General features: G+C 44.7%; 1 protein-coding gene across 1 annotated transcript in view; it reads right to left on the bottom strand.

The window, feature by feature from the left end:
• Positions 1-4,411: 4,411 nt before the first annotated feature.
• The window catches only part of LOC144136436 (neural cell adhesion molecule 2-like), a 46,669-nt gene continuing 35,118 nt past the window's right edge, over positions 4,412-15,962 (bottom strand). The window contains exons 6-15 of the mRNA XM_077668749.1: positions 15,095-15,349; positions 13,487-13,771; positions 12,476-12,796; positions 11,170-11,295; positions 10,446-10,482; positions 8,854-8,945; positions 7,713-7,831; positions 6,549-6,724; positions 6,254-6,425; positions 4,412-4,557 (exon numbers count right to left, since the gene is read on the bottom strand). Coding sequence (XP_077524875.1) covers positions 6,398-6,425; positions 6,549-6,724; positions 7,713-7,831; positions 8,854-8,945; positions 10,446-10,482; positions 11,170-11,295; positions 12,476-12,796; positions 13,487-13,771; positions 15,095-15,349 — 1,439 coding nt within the window. The 3' untranslated portion in view covers positions 4,412-4,557; positions 6,254-6,397. The remainder of the gene's footprint in view (positions 4,558-6,253; positions 6,426-6,548; positions 6,725-7,712; positions 7,832-8,853; positions 8,946-10,445; positions 10,483-11,169; positions 11,296-12,475; positions 12,797-13,486; positions 13,772-15,094; positions 15,350-15,962) is intronic.

Raw genomic sequence — 15,962 nt, 5'->3', positions numbered from 1 at the left:
CCGTCGAAGCATCGACAGAGATACACTGAGAGCACACAGCGGTTTCTTCTGTTTATATCTCTAGCTGGTCTGCACAGCCCAGGAAGCGCAGCGTGTCGCGTAGCACCCATCGTTTTGTCAGGGAAGATTAGATCAATGACCTGCTACCGCCGATTCTGTTCATCTCCGTAAAATCTTCAGGAAATCGAAAAAATAACGTGGACTACCAGGAACCACGTTTAATTTCTTATTTATTTGCCTGTAAATTCAGATGAGGTGAGCCGACGGATATTTTACGTCCGGAAAGAGAGAGAAACACTGCTGGGAGCTAATTTCTTTTAAATCGCAAGCCGGGCTTTGTCATACCAAGTTGCTTTCAGGCAGCCTTTATCCCGGCCTGTTGTATTTCACGGTAGGCGAAAGAAAATGACAAAACAACGCGAAAGACAGCAGGAATCAAGCAAGAAAGAAATGAAACGAAGAAATTAAAAATAAAGCCAGAAAGAAAGACATAAAGAAAGAGGTATGAAAGAAAAAAGGAAAGGAAGGAAGGACGGAATGAATGAAGGAAGGAAGGAAGGAAGGAAGGAAGGAAGGAAGGAAGGTATAAAGGAAGAAAGAACTAAAGAAAGAAAAAGAAAGAAAAGAAAAGAAAGAAAGAAGGAAGGAAGGAAGGAAAGAAAGAAACAAATAAAGAAATGAGGGAAGAAAGTACGAAAGAAAGAAATAAAGAAGGAAGGAAAGAAAGAAACAAATAAAGAAATGAGGAAAGAAAGAAGGAAAGACAGAAAGAGAGAACCAAAGAAGGAAAGAAGGAAGGAAGGAAAGAAAGAAGGAAAGAAAAAATAAAGAAAGAAAGGGAGAAAGAAAGAAACAAAGAAGGAAAGAAAGAAAGAAAGATAGAAAGAAAGAAGGAAGGAAAGAAAGAAAGAAAGAAAGAAAGAAAGAAAGAAAGAAAGAAGAAAGAAAGAAAGAAAGAAAGAAAGAAAGAAAGAAAGAAAGAAAGAAAGAAAGAAAGAAAGAAAGAAAGAAAGAAAGAAAGAAAGAAAGAAAGAAAGAAAGAAAGAAAGAAAGAAAGAAAGAAAGAAAGAAAGGGAACTAATCAAACACAGAGAAATTATGCACGGAATAAGTTCCGGCCAACAATATTCGAGCAGGCTTAAATTGAAACACTGAGTTGTTACGTAAACGCGAATTCAGGCAAACTTTCAAGGCAACGTAGTGCGACACGTCCAGGGATGTACAACTTGTATGAGTATGCGGGTACAATACAGATTGGATATGTAAAGCATGTACACGCGTTAACTACAAATACGAGTATATGCTGACCTCCTGCTCTTCATCAATGCTTGCTACATCTCCTATCTTGCAGTACCTTGAGTAACGTATAAGATAAGGTTAAGATAGATATGTTTTGCGAGCTTCCAAAACAGTACACGTGACCATTTTAATAATAAGATGCCACCTTACTAAGAAAAAAAATTCCTTATTTCCTGCGCAAACCACCTGTTAACACCGGCTGGTTTTCCGCCCTGGTACTAAATATTCACCTGCGCAATGTTCGTATCTCCACCACCTCCTTACTACACCGTACTCGCCAGAGGATGACCCACTGATTTTAAACGCGCCATTTTTTTTAAACCTCTCGCTAGACTTTCTTGCCTGGAACTTCCTTCCGCTTGCTTCATTCCGGGCCTTGCTCTTATACATATAACGAGGAGGAGGAAAGGGACTGGTTGTGCCTTATAATTAAGGCCGTAAAGAGGCTAGTGCGATGGCCTATCTCAAAGAAGAAGAAAAAAAAAGCTGCAGAGTGTGCTTGGCTGCTGATTAGGACAGTCATCTGGCACATGCCCCAAGAGTATCACAAAAAGCACCGAGGACCGCCACTTGCGACGCGGCTCCCGGCAGCAACAACGGCAGACAGTAAGACGTAGCTGTAGGTCTTAATTACTTCGTCGAGTGGTGCGCACTTCTCGAGACTCTCACTGCATACGCGGCAGCTTTTCGTTAGGCGCCGTAACAACGACATCATTACACGGGCCACACAATCGCATTAAATAGAGTGCACTTCTGCCTTTCCAATGACCCTAAAAAGGCGGTGTTTTTTTTTTCTAAAACACTCGGCGCTCTTTTGTAGAGCTGTTTGAAAGAGCAGCCGCTAGATCCGGTACTTCGTAATTTATTAACAGCATTCATAGTCTTAAAGTTGACCTCCACGAATGAGCACTGGTCAGAGCGTTCGTTTATTTCACTTGAGCCTCGTTTGCACTGTGCCTTCTAAGTGTCGTCAAGCAGAGGTCGTTGTGTAATAATAAGAGGGACTGCATTAGGCTGTGACAAAGCAACCGTAATTCTCAGAAATACAACGTAAGGTCCTGTTTCTCTATACTTAGCTTACATCACCGTTTTCACAATTTGCTGGTTGCCGGAATGTCAAGAAAGTGAAAAAATTGAAGATGAACATTTTCACTGTACAAAGAGGTAATGTATGCTTCAAACGCCTTAACACTGCGTCATAACCATTATCCTCCCGAAAATACTGGCCTGTTGCCAACAAGGAAAAACCACGCGCCAACGTGTCATCGTCAGAGGAAACATGTTATGACCCTTAATTCTGCAAACACCAAAGAAGCTATTTTCCTTGTAGCAGGAATAAACGATCCTAGCTTTCATGTGTTAGTCCTGTTAGCGTTAGTGAATGAGGAAATTTTTTTATTGCCACGATGTTCGATGCCTTTCACAAGCTCAATATGAGTACCAAAGTTTCATGCTATACATTCTTATATATTTACTTTTCGTAAAACACTTTGATGCTCAAAATTGGCCTACGGGTTCGACTAAGGCATTTAGTTGACCTATTTGCAGTTCATGAACCTCATAAGTGAAATAACGCATTCCTTTTGTAGTCGCACCCTCACTACAGGGGCAGTCTGTTTATTGTTATAGCCAAAGCAGCCCTCGCCTTCTAATGTGAGCGGCGGCTTGCTATGGCTTTGTATTTTTAGTAAATATTAGGCAGACAGGTATTTGTCAACAATACGCTGATAAAACCACTGCGTGGAGCACGGCTACCTGCACACATAAGCAGTTTCTTTACGTTTAGCCTCAGATAATGCTCCAACGCATGTGTCAGAAGTCGGTCTTCCGCTATCTGTGAGCCGAATTATGTACACCTCAGGCGCCAACTGCTGGGGAAGCATAAACTGATTGCAATGCCAATCCGTGTTCAACTCTCCGGAGCCCTACTTCAAAAAGTTCGACCGATAAAATTCTTGGCTTGAGAATCCACCAGACGGAGGTGGTGACTATTTCACTTGCTCAGGCTTTAAAAAAAAAAGAAAGAGGCGGCACAGCCAGTTCTGGAAGGATCAGCCATTATGTCGGATCTTCCGCATTTCTCCCAAAACTGCTCGAGCCTGGTCAAAGGTCCAACCGCACCTGATATATTAAGCCCTGTTCCAGCATTTAATTGGGCTCCAATGGGTTGTCTCGAAGCCGCGCACCGAGAGGCTATGAGGACTAACAGTTCCCTTCCCCGTATCCCCCCGTCGAGCATTTACAAGAGAATAGACATAAAGCCTCTTGCACTGTGGCTCCATTGTTGTCTATGTGGGCATCCTGAACAGCAAAATAATACTGGCATTTCACTACCCTTGCTAGTCTGCCCTACATAAAGGTTCGAACACGAGGCACCTCCTTCCTCTTTTAGTGCAGAACTAGCCGCTGTATAGGTGTCCAAGCGGCCCTTTATTCAGTGGCCGTCCTTACTTTGCCTCCAGTGACATGAATTTTTATTCGCGCCGACGCTCTTCAGGCAATACGTCTACCACGGCGCTTCAGCCGCAACCCAGTGATTTGCGGAAATATTTATCCTCTGGCAGCTCACATTCCTCAGTAAATACACATTGAGGGGGTTCCACGTTACCTCCCAAGTTCGCATAGCCATACCAAATCTGTCACCCACCTCACTAAACCCCCTCGCTTCACCATCTGAACGCCTCAGTCTGAATGCCGGCACTTTCCTATTGACGAGGAAAGGGCACCTTCGGCGCTTTACACGTGCTTTAGTCTCTTTCTGTGTACGGCACCCCTCCACATTGGTCTTCGTGCATTATCTACTGTGGGTCTGTACAGTTTTAAAACTGAGAAGAATCAGATTTATCATATGATCTTGGACGCAGGGACCACATCAATGGTCTCTCCTATACTTCATAACATCAGCCAACCTCTTTTATTTATGTACCGCCCCAATTATTGAATTCACATAACTGTTCTCCTTTCTTCCTGAGGCAGCTAACTCGCTAAAAAAGAAAAAAACTACCCCATCTCCTGAGATGTCGGTAACCAAATATGTTTGTTGTACTGTGGTCAACTTATGGAAGCATCACAGAGTACTAGAAATAACAAAGGTCAAGTCATGGTCAGGGAACACATTTTCGATTAGTTTTATTACTTTCAGATTTATATTCATATTGACACATATATCATTTCTTCTCAATAGGGCTTGCAGGTTGTAAAGTGTAGTGGAAGCTGTCCTGAAAGCACCGGGTTCTTGCACCCATCCAAGTGACAGCCCTGAGTATACGAACGGAAGAAAGTGACTAACATTATCATTAGGGCCGCTTTTTTAATAAGAAAACAACAGTAAATGAACGACGTGGTGGTGAAGGTAGCGTCCATTCTGAATAATTTGATACAGGAGCAGAAACGAAACATAGGTAAATGGGCAAACAACTGAAGGAGCCATAGCGCTGCTCAATATATTCTAAACAAAGCGTATAAATGGCAGGACTACTTATAAACAAGTACTCACTGCCGACTGTAACAGTGTGTGTGAAATTGTCCTCTCCCACTCGATAGCCTGGAAACCTATAACTCGTCTAGCTATTGCGGACGGCCCAAACATTTCGGCGGTGGTGCTTTTTTTCGCTGCCGTCATGCAGGCTGTTAAATTCAATGTTTGTTTTATTCTTTCAGAAAAAACTGCCAAAAGAGCTACAGAGCACAGCTTCCTTTGATTATATAACTGGCCGCCCGAATATCTATACCTGTTAACCTTGTTAATAATTAGCACAATAAAATATTTTAAATGGTCAATATTAGTCGCTTAATTCATCATTTCATTTGTTTACTGTACAAGCAATCTCTTCTAAACATCCTCTATTGATTAAATTAAAATCTTTTACGAAGTTTCAAGCAAGCAACTTGTGCTTCAAAGAACCTGTTAAATATTATTAAACCGTCGAATTCAGGCGCTGAATTCAGAGAGAAATAAAGAAGTGACGGTATAAAACCTCTTTTGAAAGAGGGTCGGAGTCGTTTGAAATAAGTTGCGACAAGGACCGCAGTGGCAATAATGCTTTCCACTTGCTTTATCCGAACACCTGAAGAGCGTCGCGTACACATAGAGACTGCGACCCCCCCCCCTCCCCCCCCCCCCCCCCGCACGCTGGATCCGGAGGGGGGCACATGCGGTCTGAGTTCCCGTTTCAGCCTTCCATATTTACGAGGCGACGAGTTAGCGCTAAGGCGTTTCTAAAGAGCTTGCCGCTATAGACTGTGGGACGAAGGCCCGGGAAGCGCATCAGGCTGGAAGTAATCGAGAATTATGAAGGCACTCCTCAGCGGGTAACACAGTGGAAGCGACTACTCCAGTTTCGTCGCTGCGTATTTTCAGCAGTCTTTCTTTATTTGTATACAGCGCTTCACGATATTGCCTGCGTCCAAGTACTTTGCAACTTTGCAAAGCACGTTGGCGCTCCGCTCCCACGTCCTGAGTCTTCGCATTTGAAAGACGCAGTATTTTTGGTACTTCTGAAGACGGCGCATGTTAGGCGAGTGTAGAATGTGCCCAATGCCAAATAGTCGCTTAACAGGCAGCGATGTGATATTTGTTAATTAGCATTATTCTTTATGCGCCCGACGAGTTAAAAAAAATGCCGGTGGCCTGTTCGATGATGCGTCAGAAGGAAGAACGCAGAGAAATGCGCATTTGCATCGCAAATAAGTCTGTGACCGGTTGTTGTTATATTCTTTTATGTCAGAAAAATGTACTACATTTTTCGCCCTTAATTACAGCGCACACCTTTTCTTGCAGCTTCGTACAAACAAATTCATCACGTCTTCCTTCATATCACCAATTTTTCCGCGCAGAATTTCACGGATGCGTAGTAATCTATAGAGCGCCATTCAACAAGAGCGAGCACTCGAGTTTAAAAGTGGTCGAAACATAGCCTGCCTTAGCAGAGGCTGAACGCGCCATTAAACAAACCTATTGTTGGGCAGCGGAATTGTTCCAGCCGCGCTGCACATCACTTTCGGTCGCTGGTCAGCAGACAGCTTCATTGTCGTGTCGTGTAAGGCACGGGTGCCAGTTGTGATGCCGCAGCGTCCTCACCAATCGACGCACGGCGTTCTACCTGTTATTGAAGTTTAAGATGAGCCTGGAAAAGAAAAGGACAGACCAAAATTACGGAGCAATAAAAACACAACAAGAGAACTTTCCGCTTATCTCCGCACTGCACACTGAGGTAGTTAGTTAAAGGCTATTCGAAGTTATTACCCACCTCTTCTTCTGCGAGCTGCCTTGAAGTCTGCAGTGGCGTTCCGACGACTGTGCCGCGCTGGTCATTGGAGTGAGAAGGCCTTCCGCCACTAAGCGACTTGGCGCCTGAACGCAGACGCATGTAGGCGACGCCGGCTTCCGAACCTCGGTGCTGGGGCTACCGACGAATGTTGTGAGCTGTTGAAAAAAAAAATAGCTAGGAACGCGCATTTTATATGCTGACGCCTAGCTTCGCATCTACAATTTGAAATACGTGATATACACAACGTAGCCTTCCACATGCACTGATCAGTCTGAAACCCCATTACCATTTCAAAAGAATTAGTGTTGACAACTTATTCTTTCATTCCTCTTCGGATTACTTATCCGGAGTTCCCGGGTTCTAACCCGATCGCGGCGGCTGCGTTTTTATGGAGGAAAAACGCTAAGGCGCCCGTGTGCTGTGCGATGTCAGTGCACGTTAAAGATCCCCAGGTGGTCGAAATTATTCCGAAGCCCTTCTCTACGGCACCTCATTCTTCCTTTCTTCTTTCACTCCCTCCTTTATCCCTTCCCTTACGTCGCGGTTCAGGTGTCCAACGATATATGAGAGATATTGCGCCATTTCCTTTCCCCCCAAAAAAACAATTATTCAATTATTCCTCTACGGATAAAACCGTTACCTTGTCGTCTGCAATCACTGCTTTCTAACACGCGTTTTTAAAGCACGCGTTTTGAAAACAGCGGCCAAAGATTGGCCCTCAATGAAGAAGTTGTACAAAGGTGAGAAGAAAACCTGTACTTTTCATTTATTTACCGTCATCGTGTCACTTGATATGAAACTGCGCAGAGCGCCGCCTGTCAAGAGTGCACGCAGTTAGCCATAAAAAGGTAAACTGGCAAAGTCTAGGCTTTGTACCCTAATGTCCTAAAATCACTGACAGCTGACCTGCGTTCGCGCGCCGTATAGATTTTTGCGGCTTTGCACGACATAAGCGAGCGCCATCTCCGCAAAAATCAAGCTGGTGCTGCGAGTTTCCTTCTCTTCTCAGCAGCCACCCTCACCATCACCAGCTTTTCCACCGTTGCGCGGAACGATGCTACGCGTCGTCACTTGCGGAAAGCGCCCCCGTAAACAGCTCACGCTCCATAACAGAGTGCGAACGAGGTGTCATGCGTTCCCTACCTTAAGCTGTACCGTTGGAGAACGGCAAGAATCCACGCCTGCTGTGCCCCGGTAGCACACATCAAGCGCCGGGCCCCCGACCACATCGCGTGGCAGAGCTGGCACTGTCACGGCTTGGTCTGCACGACTTAAATGAAAGAAAGCGATGAATTATAGTCGGTGCACAAGCGTACTCTAGTAAAACAGCTAAATATATTAATGCAAGATACTTAATGTTTGCATTAACATCTCTAAAATAACAACTTTGGCCTTGGTGTTCCGCTGAATGAAACTGAAGTCATTAAATAATCAACGCAGGTGAGCGTCGGTTGCCATTAAAACACTCTTTGCCTCAGGAAACAGAAACATTTTTTATTGGTTGCTGCAAATCAAGCGGTTATAAGCCTAAAAATAACTTCTGCAGACATAACTGACAGTAATAGTACTTTAGTCATATGTAGAGCGAACTGACGACTACACACAGAATTTCAGGATGTTTCTTTTCAGCAGCCATACTTTTTCCCATTATCCCTGGTCACTACCACTGATGACGTCAGGACTGAAAGCCAGCAGGCGATACTTTTCGGGGGGGACCGGTATAAAAAGTGGTTCTGCCTAAATGCAAAAAGGTAAAAGTAATAATCCGACAAGAAGTCTTTACCAAATAGAGCTACACGTCTTTGATTCCGTATTTACTGTGTTCGGATGCATCCAGAGATTCTGCTTCCTTTAAAGTTGCATGTGAGCTTACTGGCACACTTAGCTGCTGAATTTAACGCCTTCATTGCCTGCAAAGTAAGATTAAGTTGCAGGTACTTTGCTGTTTAGTGATACCCGGGTGGGAACATTAGAGCTGCTTCCATCCCTACAAACACACAGTTCCTTTTTTTTCATTCAAACCGCATTCGTGCCCTATTTGCAGATAGGCAATGGGTATGACGAATTTTTTTTTAAGTTGAAACTTGTATGCTAATAGCGAAAATACACTTAGAAATAGAAGGTAACTAAGCAGCCCCAATATAAACGCCATGCCTACCATGAAATGTTTTGTAAGCGGTAGCGTTTGCGCTCAACTCAGCATCCCCTACCTTGATAACCCTATTGGTGTTATAATGCCTGCGCGCATAGATTGGACAAGTAAATGCAAACGTGGGTTACTCGCCTGGCACACCGTACTTGCTTGTGATGAGGTCTGGCGACTGGAAGACAACGTCATCGGAGGCACACTCGCAGAAGCTTTTCTGCGGGGAATGTCTGCGCAGAAAGCGAGTTTTACACCTGAGGTTTCCTCGCAATAAACGGCAAAGAATTTTATTTTACTTGCTACTAATAACAATGACGGAACCTTTCAGACTGTTGACTACACTGATATTTAGCGGAAAGATAATTTTGACGATGTATTTTTTCCCACACAGGCATGCAGAAGCTGTATCGCAGCACGAAATGAGCTTGCAGTCAGCGCTGCCATCGTGGCCTGGCATCAGGCTGCCTTCACGTGTTCGCTCTCTTCATTTTGCTGCTACGTTATACGTCGGGCAGGAAGATTTTCTTAGCTCCAGTATCAGAGCACAATGATCTACCATCCACCCGCATGTTTCACTTCAAGCTGGATCGTATAAAGTAAACCGATCTATATGATAGTAAACATCTATATAGTAAACATCTAAAGTAAACATCTATATGACGCTTTAGAAATACACACCACTAGGATGGCGCAGCAAATGCCCGACGAACGGCGTCTGGTACTTTGTTGCCAAAGCGGCGAAGTAAAACAGTATTTTATTCGAGGGACTAAGTCCTGGAACTGCATTAAACGTTTCCAGCCTAGTCGTGTAAGCGGCTCTGAAGTTAAGGTAGGTTTAGAAGCAGTTCTGTTTCACTCAAAAAACCTTCAACTCGCTTCTCGAGGTGCGCAAGCACGCATATAGACGCCTCCAAACTGGGTTGGTCCGGTTTACAACGCCCTTAGCAAGCATGGCTGCGCCAAATCAATCTAATAATGGACGTCATCTGATCCACGAAAGTTGCCTCCCCATTCGAGGACTAATTCAACGTTGTGGGACACGAAAGCAGGGCGCCGTATGTTGCACGTAACGCAGCGCCCTCTCGATCATTCCACCGGCAGTGCGTGATTTCAAGAGGAACGTTGCAGTGACCGAACGACCAGCCCGCGTAGAATGCATTAGAGCGATGGTGTTCGGCGTGCGATCGATGGCGACTGCGATGGAAGACCGTGCCATGAGCGGGCTGGGAAAAATGTAAGCCAGAAAGAGCGGGCCTCGGCGTCGGTGAGACTTTTAAGGTACGGGCAACTGTATCACAGATTACACGCCAGCAGTTACGCATCGTCGGGAAGCTGTTTGACGTGTATTATTACTTCAGGGGAAATCGGGCTCGCTGATGCAGGGCAGCGCGGAAGCAGGAACACCTCGACTCATGTCAAGTCCGTTCAGGCGCACGCTTTTCCATCGATTGATACGCCTTCCAGAGAGCACGTCCTGGGTTGGCTGGCGGAAGTAATTACGGTGCGCGTTAATGCAAGGCTTAAAGAAGCAGCATGCATGTGAGCTGAAGGGAAAGGACAGAATGAACGCTTGTGCTTGTTGAATACAGTACCGATCATAAATGAACCACCTCTTTTTACGGGTATGGCCCCAATAATTTCTCCATCTAGACAAATAAAATATTTACGAAGCATCTGCACTCCAGCCACACGTTAGAAGGTTCGCGGCAGGAAAAAACATGGTCACTTACTTCTGGAGCTTCTGCAGTTCCACAAGATGCTTCGGATCTGCGGAAAAACAGAATCGGTCAAGCTAGAAAATGTATCACCGTGATTTATAGCCGGACGAAGTTTTCCTTCTTCCCAAATATGATATTTTATTTGCGACCGCTCTGGAAAAGTACCTAGCTTCCTTATCAGCTGATTTTCTCACGTGCATAACTTTCTGGAAAGCATTTTCATTCAATTAATTTAGAATTAAACGTCAGCGTATAATGCAAACAGTTTAATTGTGCATCTTTCACTGAACCGTCCGAATGTTAGTGCTCAATATTGTTTTACGAGAGAGGCAAAAACTTTGTACATTGCTTAAAAAGCACAGCACATCTAGCTGAAAATTCCTTCTAAATATTTTCAGACCTATGTGAATAAAACTGATTTTATGTCTTCATGTATTTCTAAACTATGACTAATGTTAATGCTCTGTAAGGCTACCATCAGAAAACAAGACCATCGAAGTTTCCCTATCTGAAAAAAAAAAAAGCCCCATTCCTAGGCTTAGATAGTTTTGCTTAGCCCATTGCTACACCGGGCCTGGCATATCATTGGGTATCCATATACACGCTAGCGACTTCTATTTTTGAACTCCTAACAAGCCCAAGAACTGTTGTTTATTTGAGAAGACAATGCAAAAGACTAATTTTAACGGCCTACCCGAATTAACCGCAGTAAAAATTTCAAGATTTTCCTTCGTACCTTTCCGCCTTCGCCTGCGTTTCCAGTGTCTCGTCACAGTAAGGGACACGATGACGATGGCGAGTGCAACCACAGCTGTGATGAGAAACCCTATTACATGGCCAGGCAGCCTCAGTGAATTAGCGTCTGCGTACCAAGAAAACAGTACCCGTGCAAGTTAAAATTGAGAGGTTACCAAATTTCTAATAAAATACTCAAAAGTTACACTTACGTAGTTTCATTTAAACATTGTACAAATATATTGTGTATGGACAGTAAAATGGACAATTTATTAAATTCGCGACCTAACTCGTACAACTTTTAATGAAGTTCGCAAGTGCTAAAAGCGAGCATGCCTAAAACTGTAACGATTTGATAATGCGTTTTGAGACATAGTACCAGTGCAAATAGACAAGGCCCAAAAGACGAGTACATGCCACTGAATACTTGATTTCGTCCCTTGTCTATTCACATTGGCACCGTGACTTATGCCGAATAAATTCACTAACTATCCCAGCTGTGGGCTCTGAGTGAAAATGGCGCGCATGGTTGACTTAGCGCCCAGGATACCTCGACGCGGATAAGTCATACTAAGGTAACTTGCAATGAGCGCTACCTGCATTAAGTACTTTATACTGGTATATTAGTTGTTTGCCCGCGTCATTTGTTTGCACAAAAGACCATACGGTGTTGGTGACGAAAAGGAAAACTTTTGATGCGTTTCGAACATAAATAGAAATTAATAATTCCGTTGAGCATATTCCGCGTAATTAAGATGTGACATCCGCTTAGACGCCTTCAACTTAATCATGCAAAATATTACATTTCTGACCATTTGCGCGTTGTTCTAATCTCTCAAATTTCGCATATCGCCAACAATGTAGGAGCATAAGAAGAACTATTATTTCCTCGAGAAGTACGCAGACACGAATGCCCAGAGCAGACTCAACGTCTTTCGGTCAACCCGCCAACAACAAGCTACCCTTCTACTCTGAAGGAAGAAAAATTGTGCAGAGTATTCTTCTCACTTCCAGGAGGTCGACATTCTAAGTGTAATATCATTCACTTCGTCGCCAGTATTTACGTTCGCAACTGGCCTCGCTCTATTCCGCGAACCAAGACTGCTAGCTTTCCTAAGTTAGCTGTGGTTTCCTATAACAGAACAGCTACGCGTATTAGTTTTGCAGGGAAAAGCTAACACTACGAGTATGAACTTGCTACGTCTCGTACTGGCGCTGTTATTGTATTCCGGGTGTTGAAACCGCCAAATATGAGCGTCGTGTGCTTTTTTTTAACCCCTCTAGTGCCGAGCGCATGCGCTGCTCACCAATGGCGGGAGAAGGCTCATGCAGCAGAGACAGGCCAGCCGGAAGACGCACTTCGGCGGCGGCGCTGCGACCCTGCGAGTTGAGGGCATACACACGCACAAGAAGAGCGCCCTCCCGTGGCAGCTCTTCGAAAACGAAGCGGGGCCAGCGTGCATCGGTAGCGTTGCGCAGCAAAGCGGGGGGTGACGCAGTTTCTTCGGAGAGTAGCTCAGCGATGAAGGTGACCGGAAGCCCGCCAGTAGAACCAGCTGCACATGTGACCGCTATGCCGTCTTGGCTGTGCGCTGTTACGTTGCAACTATGCGGACGTCCAGGAGGCGCTGTGAAAAGCATAAGCAAAAAGAAAAATCCTTCAAAGTGTAAATAAAACAGAATGACATCAGGCAAAAATACCTAATAACTTCCAGGCTTTATGTAAATTAATGCTACATTCTATAGTAGCATACAGCTTTAAAAAAAAACAGCAATTGCTAACACTAGGCCACGATCCGTGGCGCCCTGTATTACTCCAGTAGCCAAACACAACAGTAAACGAGATCGAATTTTGAATGCTCGGCTTTATTAAACGAGCCCAGAATCAAAAGTTCTAGAGCTTATATTTTTTTCTTGTGATCAGTTTCTTGTTTAGCTAACGAGAAAACTTCTAAGTACGGGCTACTTTGCAGTCGTGGAAGAACTGTATACGGTGCTCCTGAATTTGGGCGGAGCTTCACTGCGGACTTAAGTTGTAGCGACTATAACTTGAACTGAAACCATACTTTGTTCTGTCATCTCAGCATTCACCTCTGCCGGCTGTCCTCTGTTTGAAGCGTTAATTAAGTAACGCACCGCAAACTCTCTTTCAAAAATTGCACACATCATTTAATCATAATTATTACTTAATGATGAGTAATCCTCTAATTAAAGTTATTATACGCCTTACCGGAGGTGATGAGCTCGTTGTTTTTGTGTGTTTTTTTGTTATCTGCGGAAGTTTTTCTGCCTGGTTGTGTTTAATCAACGCTACCCACCGGGAGGCACGATCCGGAAGATGCACGGCTGGCGCTGCTTGCCCACTCGGTTGGAAGCCCAGCAGAGGAGCGAGCCGTACTCCAGTTCCCTGTCGGCCACGGCCCGCGCCAGCGCCCTGGTGCCGTTCACTGCCAGGCTGTTGATGCGTCCCACGCGCCTCGTGGTGTTGGCAAGCCACTCGAAGTGCAGCTCGTCGCTCGGGTTGGCACGCACCTCGCAGGCTATGCGCAGCTCCGGCGATGACGCATACTCCTCCCTCTGACCTTCCGCACACTCGGGTGCGACTGTTCATGGGGTGGGAAAGAAGGGAAAGATAAGCAGAAAATGAATTAAAGTTAACGGGTTAAAGCTGTATGCCCTGTGTATTCTGCGTGTTGTGGGTGTATGCATGGAATGAATGATGAACATTAGATACATCACACAATGTTCATTACAGCCTTTCTACACACGCATCAGTCACGGCTCCCGTTCGGCAGTAGCTCCGACGGCGGGACTGATGGCATTGTTGCGGGAAAAGCAGGTGGCGCACCTCAAAACCTAGGCTACGTGACCTTGTGATGTCATCACAACCTGCCCACAGTGGCAGGCGGCAAACACCTGTTAACTGTATAGTAACCACATTCTCGGGTGCAGCCAGAAGCAAATTACACATGGCGACCTATATACCCGTTTGTTACAAGTAAGACTAAGTAAGTTTGAAAAAATAGGATTTTTGAGGCAGAAATATGGCTTTTGCGGCACGGTATTGCCAGGGTTAGCAGACGCCAGAAAACCGGCGAATCATCTTAACTAGTAAGGTGACTAACTAACAGTAAAAATTAAAATTTTAACTTTTAGAGTTAGGCGTCTAGTTGCAATTAGAGATTTGAATCCAGCCGTAAGAAATAATAATTAATAATTGGTTTTGGGGGGAAAGGAAATGGTGCAGTATCTGTCTCATATATCGGCGGACACCTGAACCGCGTCGTAAGGGAAGGGATAAAGGAGGGAGTGACAGAAGAAAGGAAGAACGAGGTGCCGTTAGTAATCGCCATATCAGTGTTTGGAATTTCGAAACCACGATTACCCTCGCCGCTGTGGTTCGACAAAATTTGGCTGCATTGTGAGAAACTACATGCGCTTTCGAAAGCATGCAGGCAAAGAAACCCCTCCAGTGCACATAACAGCCTCCATTGAATGCATTCCTTATTATATTCAGAATCTAATATGATTCCTACCAAAACATTAGCTTTAAATCTGAAAGAATAAGTTCAAGAAATCGTTCAGGACTTTAATGCTAATCACTAAGCAGTCGCGCACTCCTCCAGGTCATTAATGTGATTAACGCATTAACACAGAGGTAATTACGATGCACTGTAAATTACCTTGCTCAGTTGCTTTCGAACGACTGTTTTTCTTTGTATTTCTTTCTCGAGTTATCTGGCAATAAAAATGTGGTAATAATAATTATCTGTAATAAAAATTATCTCGCATTTAAATTATCTAATTAAGAGTTATTTTAGTGTCGTTGCCAAATGAATTTATGCACTGAACTGGATTGTCGGCTTGCAACAAAGAATTGCATTAAGGCGCGCGCCTTCACTGTAAAGGTCAGGACCGCAGCTTACACTGTACGGATAGTCGCAGCTGGTTGCTAAAGCTTTCGCCGAATCGGTTTGAGGCGAGGCACTCGTAAAGGCCCGACTGCGCTCTGGTTACGTTGACCAGGTGCAGTACTTCGTTTCGCCATTCAAGCAGCTGGCCATCGCGCCTCCACCAGACAGCGTTGACGACGGGGTTGGCGCTCCAGTCGCACCGCAGCGTGACGTTGTCTCCTTCCCTCGGACGCTGCTCGGAAGCCGTCAGAGACAACTGCGGAGGATCTGCAGGCGACACGAAACAGGCACAACGGAGGACCATTCTTTACCGCCGCAAATTGTGAGTTTCGATCACGACGAAATGTAAAAACGTCCGCCTACTGAGATTTCGTTGCACATGAACCTCTTGTGGCCGCCCTCGGTTAAATACCGCATATCTGCTACCTGCGCTATAGAGCGTGAAAAGTGATTAATTATAATATTATAGCCTCGCCGGAGTTTTGTTTATAGGTGTTTGATGCTGTGGTAAACGCAAAAAAAGTGCTTGGTTACTTTCAGTTGATCCGTCCGAGAGAGTTTTCTACCAGAGAACTAAGAAAAAAAAACGCATTGCTTGCTTCAAAACGCTTACTGGATGTACAGTCTTTACCAAAAGCAACCAGGCTGCCTGGTTTGCTTCTCAGTCGTGTATTGTAACTCTTATGCCAGCCTTGAAGCTCTGTATCTCTATGTGATAAGAAGAACGCTTGTCCTCATTTTCCAAGACCTCTTTGATCTGTAGGGAAGCCGTTATGGGCTCTATACTATACGAACGAGAAGCCCACCATGCAGCCTTGTTACTTTTGGCAAAGACTGTATGTGCCAGGAGAGAAATAATGTATGGAATGAGGCAAGCGAT

The sequence above is a fragment of the Amblyomma americanum genome, chromosome 6 (assembly GCF_052857255.1).
Source record: "Amblyomma americanum isolate KBUSLIRL-KWMA chromosome 6, ASM5285725v1, whole genome shotgun sequence".
Taxonomy (NCBI): domain Eukaryota; kingdom Metazoa; phylum Arthropoda; class Arachnida; order Ixodida; family Ixodidae; genus Amblyomma; species Amblyomma americanum.
Note: the sequence above shows the minus strand (reverse complement) of the source record. Positions and strands in the feature narration are given on the sequence as shown.